At 40.7% G+C, this 10,358-nt stretch overlaps 1 protein-coding gene across 1 annotated transcript; it reads right to left on the bottom strand.

Moving 5' to 3' along the window:
• Nucleotides 1–1,832: 1,832 nt before the first annotated feature.
• On the bottom strand, nt 1,833–8,839 carry LOC118751747 (filamin-C-like; the record flags this gene model as incomplete). Its single annotated transcript, XM_036486564.1, has 7 exons — nt 1,833–2,844; nt 2,902–3,081; nt 4,683–5,684; nt 5,748–6,109; nt 6,175–6,303; nt 6,360–8,436; nt 8,663–8,839. Coding segments are annotated over 7 exons (4,059 nt in total), but the record flags the coding sequence as incomplete, so codon positions are not given.
• Between the last annotated feature and the right edge of the window lie 1,519 nt (nt 8,840–10,358).

Genomic DNA, 10,358 nt, shown 5'->3' with positions numbered 1-10,358 from the left:
TCGATTTTTAATTAAAATTTTTTTATATTAAGTTTTTTAATGCAAAGTGCATAGAAAATAGCAATTTTCCAGAAAATCGATTCCCCAGTTCCTGTTTATAATTATAACATAATAAAAACTAGCTGAAAAGAATTATTGGATTACCTCGAAATGCAAGAAAATTACACAAGAAAAATTATAAATGCTATAAACAAATTTTCACCAAAAGTCGAAAGGGTTTTTGAAGTTTTAGAAAAATTCGCGTTGATTTTTAATATTTTTTTTCTGACGCTTTAAGTGTACCCCGAAATGTCAGCAACGAAAAAATTTTTAAAAATCAACGCGTATTGTTATGCACTTTAGACTTGCTTTTTATTGCAATAAAATTTAATGGACTCGAAAATTGCATACCCACAATTTTTCTAAAAATTCTGAAAGAAAAATTTTAAAAGTTGATGCATTTTTTTTTTATTTAAACTTTCACTTTTGCAATTTTATTAGTTTTTAATATGTAAAAATTATAAACAAGAACAGGAGAATAGATTTTCTTCGGAATTATTGCTTTCTCTTCACTTTGCATTAAAAAATTTTATATATACAAATAAAAATAAAAAATCGCGACGAACAGGTCTACTAAATTTTATTAGCTTTCGTTAAGAAAAAGTTAATCAAATCAAGTGAAATATTAACGCCCCAGACAGTTTTGAACATTAAATTCCAGTTTTGAACCACTGTGCGCCGGTGCTTGGCCAATAATGCGTCGGTCGTAAGTTTCCACATTGGAAGTAACAGCTAAAAGTTCAATTGAAAATACTTTTATATAATGAAAAGATTTTCGACTTGTGTAAATAATTAAATTTATTTAAAATCGATTTGTTACCAAAAACCACAAAAATATAGAAAATTCTACTTATGTATCTTTGGACCTTAGATCTGCCACTTCAAATCGAACGATTACCTATGGTATTGGTACCTATTTATTCATACATATGTAGTGCACTTCATGAAAAATTTGCTTTCTCGCTTCCATGCCAATTTTTATTGCATGCTTTTTGCATACTTTGATGGGAGTTATTTTAAGTTAAACATTTATTGCATGCAATTTTGCGGTGACAACGCGCCAGCTTCCTTTATAGCATGCCTGGTTTGTGTCTCTAATAACTGTGGAAAAACATAGAACGGAACTGGAGACATGTATAACACATTATTGGTATGCATTTGTTCGTGGGTAAGTGCTTCTCTTACTTTGCTTCTGTGGCGCGCTATTAACTGCCAGATGGCGCTGTAAGCCCATTGACTAATTTTATCTGCAATAAAAAAGGACACGCCAAATTATGGCATATTGAGCAAATTATTTTTTTGAAGACTTTGTAGAAATTGTGTGCCGGGAGATTTTGTTTTGCAGAGCGGAAGTGCGATGAACGATTTACTTTTGTAGCATAACTGTAGAAAATGGTTGCAAAAGTAGAAAGTAGGGTGATAAGCTTTATAGTAGCTTTAAAGTTGTCGAGTCCTTGAAATTCGTTATAAGTTGTTTGACTATGATGCCTCACCACCTGCTTATTGAAAATTCCATATTAATTAAAAAAAACTTCCATATAGATAAAATATATTTTATTGTTAACATTTTAATTAAGTAAAATAATTAAAAAGTAGTATTTATTGCATAAAATACATAAATCGTTACTTGGTATTTGTGTTAGCAATAAAGCACAGAATAAACGGTGTAAGACACAATTTCGCATGATAGAAATTTGTCGAGCCTAAACTCTTTGCCACATAAAAATATAAATTCCAAAATTGAAGTTCAAAATTTTTATGCAGTTGAGTACAAATATAAATTGAATTTTTTGTTGGGTATTTTTTCACTCCATAATGGAAATAATTATAAACTAGGTAAATAAATTTGGGTTTATTTAGGCTGCTTTATAACTTAAAAATTTAGTTTTTGCATTTCTAACAAATGGGGAAGATTTCGTTGTAAGCGGGGATTGTCGTTTTTCTTTGCGCTTTTGCTAAGCAAGCACATTTTTTTTTATTATAAGTACATATGTTTGTATATATTTTTGTATATTTTTCTTAAAAATCTTGTAAATTAAATTAAAAAAATAATGCCTCACTTTTATTTCGGATTACTGTGAGCTGCCCTCTCGTTTTCGTTGTCGTTTTTGTTTTCGCTTTGTGTGACCAGTTTGTAGTATCGTATGTAGCCGCAGAGTTACCTTGGTGAACCGTTATTGTACATATTATGCTCATTGTGCTCATTTGCTCTTGAAATTTTTTCTGTTTAAACAACTTTAGAATAAACAGTTCATTGCTTCAAAAAAACAAAAAAAAAAAAAAATTGGAACCAAATAATTGCATATGTAGATACTAAGTAGTATGCACGTAATATGTAACTACATATGTGAGCACTTATTGTCAGAGCAACACACAATTGCTATCCTGTCGACAGCGACGTCGCAAACAACTGCGCGAACCCATTTCATACATAAAATCGGGATTGCTTATGTAATGCTGATTCAGTAACTGACTGCCCAGCATTGGCGATAGACGTAATTGTTGTTGGGAGCGATGATATTGTTGCGGTGATGCCGGTAATGTATTATGTTGCATTTGTTGTAATGATGCTTGTGGATGTTGGTGTTGGTTTTGTTGCTGATGTTGGGAATGTTGGGTTAATTGACTGAGGGCAGGGCTGGGCAGTATAATTGTGCTAATACTACTCTGGCCTCATATACCTTGCAAGTAACGGCGTAATTCTTCTTCAGTGTCGAATATCATAACTGGGAATGGTGAGCCTGGCACAAATTCACCAGCCCATTTAACCTCGACGCGGTAGTCGCCTGGTTCTGTGGGATCATACTGGAAAGAGGAGAGGTAACAAATTCATTTATAAAGTTGAGTTGAGATTCTGTTTACCTTGCACAAAATGGTGCGATCCTTTTGACTCTCACGCTGCATTTCCACGCGGAAGGCACCCTTGGGACCACGTACACGCACTGTTAGCTGACCAGCGCCAGCGCCGCGCGTATCGCAGATGAAACGAGATTGGAAGGTGGCCAGCACGCCATGCTCAATGCCGGGGCCGTAGACGCGAACCTGTGGACGGAGGAGAGTTGTAAAAACATGTTACTGGGAAAGTTGATTTTTTTTTTGTTGGTTTCAGTGGTTCATCAGATCCGAAGTTATATGCGCTCTTCTTTGTTTTTGTGGCACAGAGCTCCTCTTGTTCTCAGCCTAGCAAGTTTGTCACGCAACCCTTTTCCTAATGCGGCCTTGTGGCTAAGTACCCAAGTGTAGGTTAAGTTATCGTGATTGCCCCGATCTAGCATCGAAAGGAGAAATATTTAGCCCGCCTACTTTGAAACTCTCATAGAACCTCTTTGTATTCTTACTTTCCCTAGAAGTGAACCAATTCTTCGTTCTGATGAAGGTTACAAAGTCGTATCTGCTAGATGTGATAAGTCCAATCAGATATTCAAGAAACTAGTAACGGAACGAATGTCGGTGTGTCCTCGCCAATTTGCTCCGCATTTAGATAATTTTCTACACTTTCGATTTATTCTACATTATGGTAACTCCGACAGAAGCTACTCGACTGTGCACTATTGCTGTTGACATGCATTCACATCAATTAGTGACCTCTAATAACCCCGAATAAAAAGTGGACTAGATATTCATCTATCTAGTTTAGGCCAGATAGATATGTTATGTTATCCTACGAATTAGCTGAACAGATCATATTATCTTAATCCGTTCGATAAAGTTGTCTTCCAACCATAATCTGCTGAGATCGTTGAGCGCTGAATTGATCGCTGACAATGACGTTTCTTTCCATATATCTTCCAGATTTTCCTTTGTGGCCTGGAACATGTACTCGAAGTCTGGCTTTCATCATTTAGAGTATATCTACGCTTCATGACCATCCTTAATGGAGATTTGCACACATTCCAGTGCTTTAATAGCTTTCTGACTGACAGAGAAGATGGTTACCACAGGGATGTAGATCAAAAGAGGAATCTGTAAGTCACCTCGTAACTTCCTTGATTGCTGTAAGCTTGAAAACCCGCCCAGAAGTTCGGCAAACCGAAAACGAAAGTTGGATAAGAGCTCAAGTCAATATATCCAACTTCCTACCTGGAGGTCTAACTTAGAGCCATCTGAGTAAAGGGTAAATGGTTGCAGAATCAGGATACAGTCTCAAGACTTTTGTGCAAATAATTCCTGAGAGCAAAAAAGGGACGTATTACAACTGGAAAGGCGAAAGTCCACAAAAAAAGTCCTTCTCTGAAAAAGCGGTCATACCGGCCGATATCTCTCCTTCCCACATACATAAGTGAGTTTTCGAACCCAAACGCAAGAAGAAATGGATAAGGAGTTCTGAGTTCCTGCTTCGATTCCCGCTCGGTCCAGGTTAGGAAAGCCAATATTTCCGGCTCCCGAAATCATATTAATGGCGAATAAGTTACTCGGACTAAGTAACTTAACTGGAAGCCTTAAGAGTGCTACTTCTCTATTAGATAAGACGCAAATCTCCAAGATGGTTTTTTAATAGCGGCTGCTAGGAATACCCTAAAGTAATCCTGAGAAAAATTGATAGAATTTCTAATTCTCCTCTATTCTCCTTAGATCTAAATTTTTCTAAGCGACTACGCAAAAATTACTATGTCCTTTACAATCAGATAAAGCTGTGTGCTCACCTTGCTAGCGTCAGGTGCTCCGGCGACCTTTAGAGCAAACGGCGAGCCTGGCACATTTTGACCGCCATATTTGATCGTCAGCAAATGTCTACCGGGCTCCTGCGGCTTGATGTTCAGCGTAAACGTAGCATCACCATGATCATACAATTCGCAATAGGCCACTTTACGTGGACCTGCGCAATGAGCGGTCAATTCGCCGGGACCGGCACGTCGTGTATCAATCCAAGACTTAATGTCTTTACCAACAATGCCATGACGTAGACCCTCTCCTGAGCAAATTACTTTCGAGGCATCCATCGACGAACCGACAGCAACTGTGAGCGGGCAGCCTTTAACTAGACGACCATTCCATTTCACGGATAATGTTAGCGGTCCCGAGGAGGACTTTTGCGGTGTATACGAGGCCAGCCAGATATTTTCTGTTGGTCGCGGTTGAGCCAAACTCACCGGCACGGAAGTGTTGTCTTGATGCACCAATATGACTTCCGGGCGCCCAGCGGGCGCATTTGTGGCATCGATAGTGAAATGTGCCGCCTCGCCTGCTTGTGCGGCAGCCAGACCACGTCCCGTAAGCACCACCTTATCGGCCGCTTGTTGACCGGTCACAAAAGCACTGCGCGGACATTGCACAATGGTTAGGCCACTCCAAGTGAGATCTAAATCATGCTCGCCTGGTGCCAGATTGTCAGCGGTAATATAGATACGCATTTTTCCATCATTTAATTTGTCGACAGGAATTTCAATGCCATCAATTGAGCAGGCCAACTCGCCGGGGCCAGCATTCTCGACATCGAAAACTATACGAGCCGGCAAGATGAGACGGCCGTCGTGATCGAGTAGTGTACCCCAGCCGCCCACAGGTGTGATCTTTGATGTTTCCACACAGGAAACACTCCATGGAGAGCCCGGTAAATTGCCACGATTTGGGCAGCTAGCGCGTATTTCGTAATGACCCACGGACAGAATAGTGTATGAAATGCGCCATTCGTTGTTGCCCAGAGCCTGTAAGGGAGGAAAAAAAAACTTTAAACCATAATTCAGGGTACCAAAGCACCAAATTCTCACCTTAATTTTCGGTTCAATTCGTTCGCCAAACTCGTCCACCCGTTCGATTTGCACATTTGGCGCAATCGGACAGTAGACAATGAAAGAGGCTTCTTTGTTGCGCTGGCAAACTTCGAGTCCATTGCCGGCAGCGCGTGTATCTGTTTTCACGCCTGTCGCCGAGGCGGTGAAGGTGAATGGCGAACCCTGTACTGTCTCGCCGCCAAACATGATAGTCAGTTTGTAAGCACCTGGTTGTGATGGCACGAATTCAACGCTGTAGATGCCTTCGGACTGTTCAGTGATGTGAACGGGCAGATTTTGATTGGTTGGAGAGACGGCAAATGCCTCTAGTTCAGCAATACCGGCATTCTCGGTGCGCACTGATGGAGAGAGAGGAAGCAGGGTTGGAAATAAACCGAATTAAAGTTAAGGGCGGTTCACCAACCTGAGAAACAGATGGGGCTATGCAACGCTAACTGGCCCTTGGGCACACCTTGAACCACAACACGACTGGTGTCAAAGGCCTCGCAGGTGAATGGACTGCCTGGTAGTGGCTTCGATTGGTGGAGAACCTCTGCAAAATATAACATTTACAAGTGAGTTTGAAATATAACTCGAAAACCAACTTACCAATTATGCTTTGTCCTGGCTTGTTGATTGTGAATTCAGCTTGCAGATGACCGCTCTTGGTTTGATAACAGCGCACAGGTAGTGCTTGTCCACCTGGCCCAGAAACGACTACGTCGAATTCGCGGGCTGGTCGCTTCAGCGTATCAATGGCAAATGACGTAGTCTTGCCAACACGCGACTGATACAAACCCAATCCAGATACACTAATCTCCTTGCCAACGTTCGCTGGCAGCACATTGATCTCAAGCGGTTTCAACGAGATCGGCACTTCATTAAACAGTATAGTTATCTTGTGTGGAGCTACACGCGTTGGGTGATAGACAATCTCATAAATGCCGTTCTTGGACGGACCGCGTATGGAATGTGGCACTTCGGAAGCACCACACTTGACCATTGCCGATAGTTCGCCTTGTCCAGCTTCATTGAGCGACACTGAAATGCTGGCTGGTCGCTGGAAAACTGATTCACCCACTTCCGTGATCTTCACCAGCGCTGGATCGAAAACGGTCAGTGTGCGCGTGCCTATGTGTTGACGTGTGTCGCGATCAATAAAACGTATCAAGTAATTGCCGGTCATGTGTGTACGGAACTCGGCTGTCTGCCTTGTGATGGTATATGGTACTGGCTTGTGATCGGGTCCCACAATTTCGGCGATTTGATCATCTGTTGGAAAGTCGATGGTCGCTAAGCTGCCAATCTGTATGTGTTGGGTAGTTTGTTGTATATCTACGCGGAAGGGACTGCCGTCGACGGGCACTTCATTGAATGTGATATTCACATAGTGTGGTTCTGTGGTCTGCGGCACGAAGGTGACGTCATAGAGGCCACGCGCGCATGCAACAACCTCCGCCTTTACAGTGCTCGTGTCTGTGGAGACAACTAACTCAAGGGTGCCTTCGCCCGCACCAGCGGCATCTACACTGAAAGTTACAGGCACACCCAATGCAGCTGGCCCATATTGCTGATCCAAGCCGCTGATGCTTACGCGTGAAACATCGAAGACATTGCACGAAAACGGCGAACCATTAATGTGCTTATCATTGGCTGTTACGCTTATCAAGTGTCGGCCCACTACTGTGGGTTGGAATGCAGCTGTATAGGCGTCGCCTCCTTGTGGGGTTAACTGGCAAATAATATTGTCGCCGGATGGCGTGGTAACAAACACTTGCGGCTCAATGCCTTCGAAGCCCTCTAGCTCGAATGTATTATCTACTTTTATAGCTGCCTGTTTCAGACCTTCGCCGCTGGCTAAAGCGCGTGGCAAACTCATCGGGGCAGAAGCAATCTGACAAGTGAATGGTGAACCGGGCACGGGATGACCGTTGAAGCGCACCGAAAGCGAGTGTGGTGCTGCCTCCGTGGGTTTGAAATTAACTTTGAAGCGCGCATTACCTTCGGATTGTACATAGTTCGGCACGTTTTTGCCATTAACGGCCACTATAATTTCCAAGTTGCCCGCACCAGCTTGACTGGCATTAATGCCAAAACTGACGCTCTTGCCTACCACACCGGGACGTATGTCGGTAACAATAACCTTCTCGGCCGAATAGGCTTTGAGCAAGAAGGGACTACCCTCTACGTGGCTGCCACCAGGCAGGCGCACTTCCACCGAGTGATCGCCCACTTCGACAGGCTCGAATTTGATATTATAACCAATGCTATCCAATGGATCGATATTGACAGGCACGCTGCGCCTGGCCGGCCCAAGTACCTCGACAATGGGTTCCGCGTCTGATTCCACGGCAAACTCAAACAGCCGTCCAACGCTAACCTTATCCAAGGTTTCTGGCGATTGTATACGCGCAGCGGCCGAGACGCGACAAGTAAACGGCGAGCCGGGTACATCTTGTCCGTTGAAACGCAATTCGACTGTGTGATTTTGTGCATCACGCGGCGTAAAACTAATGGCGTAGGTGTGTTGTCCTTGCGCTTGCGCCGAAGTCGGTACACGTCCGCCATTCACGGTGACCTCAAGATTGCCAGGGCCAGCTTGGGACGTCTCTACAAGGAAGGTGACTGGCTTGCCGACTGTGCCATTGCTGACATTCTTCACTTTGATGGCATTCACGTCGTAGACCTAGAGGGATGGTGGGTGGGGGAAAATTGGAAATAGCGGTTAAGATGAGAGTGACTTTAATTCAATGACCGTAGGCCAAAACAATCCAGTTGTGTTTTTGGTACCATAAAAGTAGATATGGTCTGAATTAAATTCATAGTAGAATTTCAATTATTCGAACTGAATTATTTTGGTCTTTGGTATTAGCATTTTTCGTATATTAAGCGATACAATTGTGCGGTCCTACCTTAGCTGCATAGGGGCTACCCGCGGTGGACAAACCGTTGACGGTGACATTCACACGATGTTCGCCGACTACGCGTGGCACGAACTCAGCCTTGAAAATGCCCTCCGAGGTTTGGTGGACCTGTGCAGGCACTGACTGGCCGGCAGGTCCTGATGTGCAAGTCAGGATACATTGTTTTTATAGTTGTTGAATGGGGTTTTTTGTTGAGTTTTTATTTTTTATTAAAAGTTTTTTTTGGTTTTGGTTTTTATTTTATTTTTATATTTTAATTGGTTGCATTTTTTGATTTTTTTTTGTTTTTGTTTGATTGTTTTTCAAAGCGTTGCGTTGCGCGCGTATAAAGTTAACGTCGTAAAAATTTGGTTTTTGTTGAAATTTGCAAAATACGGGTAAATTATATTTTGTTTAGCAAAAGCATACGTTTGTTTTAGTTGTGGATTTGCAGAGTTAGTTGGGAGCATTTTTGTTGATTATTATTTTATTATGGGATTTAGCATGTGAGTGTTTTGTTTAAAAATGAATAAATGAGAAAAAATTTTGGAAAAAGCTTGATTAGTTTTATAAAAAAAAAAAAATAATTGTAAATATGAAAATGGACTTCGGTGTTAACTTAAAGCTATTTTCAGCCAAATTATTTTAATTTAAAGTAAGTTAGGATTTGTACAAGCGTGTTTAGGAGAACTTATAGATTTAGTTAGTAAGTTATCGGCAAGCTAGAGTTAAGAAAAAGTCATTTGTTTTTTTTACGGATTTAAATAAGAATGTTAATAAAATTTTACAACTAAATAGTTGAATTATTTACAAATATAAAAATTATGAAACGCATATTAAGAAATATTTTGCAATTTTTAAAATATTTGATTATGCTCTAATTGGGCTATTTAGGTTGTAATTCGATTTTACAAATAGCAATAAATTTAACTAAAATTCGAAAAAGACCTCACCTAGTTTTCCAAATTTTCTCTACCATTCAGTATTATTTTCTTCTACAGTTTTACCCTAGACTTTCTATTCCATTATTTATATACACAAGTAGCCTTACCGTTTGCCGGATTCATAAGGATACATTTTAAAATTTTCCGGTTTTCGATTTTTAACTATTAAGTGCGTGCTTTCTTCGCCAGACAGGCATATTCTGGTAGTGACAGGATTCACTCTGGATAAATAGAAGTTTATAAACATCTTCTGAGTATGGAGCTACAGTTTTGATCGACTATACTCAATTATGCGCTACGCACTCGATTTAAGGGTCCACTGAAATAAAAGCATTGAACTAAAACCACAGTTTTTGTTATAACCTTCCTTTTATTAACTCGGGATGTAACTATGTAATATTGATGCGCCTAAAAGATGCAGCGATTTCTATTCTCAAGTTACATACCTGATGACAGTACGAATGGCAATTATAATAGGGAGGTTTAGTTTTTTTTTAAACAATAATTTTTATTATCCACAGTGTTTGTTACTTTTGCTTGGAAAATGTGACTTCTAAAACCTGGCTTAAATATATTTTCAAAACGAATGCCTTATCTAAAATCAGCGGTGTTTTAGAGGTCTGCCAACGGTTGGGAAAGTTGCCAATACTGTATGTGGTTAAGGTAAAGTAAAGTCTAAATTTTAACGCTCTCACCCCCGAGGATTGTTCTATACCCTGTTTTTCATTTTGAAAATTAACAAATATTCAGAGAAAAAAAAT

Source organism: Rhagoletis pomonella, unplaced genomic scaffold (genome assembly GCF_013731165.1).
Source record: "Rhagoletis pomonella isolate Grant_MI unplaced genomic scaffold, Rhpom_1.0 Rhpom_scaffold_00955, whole genome shotgun sequence".
Lineage (NCBI taxonomy): Eukaryota > Metazoa > Arthropoda > Insecta > Diptera > Tephritidae > Rhagoletis > Rhagoletis pomonella.
Note: the sequence above shows the minus strand (reverse complement) of the source record. Positions and strands in the feature narration are given on the sequence as shown.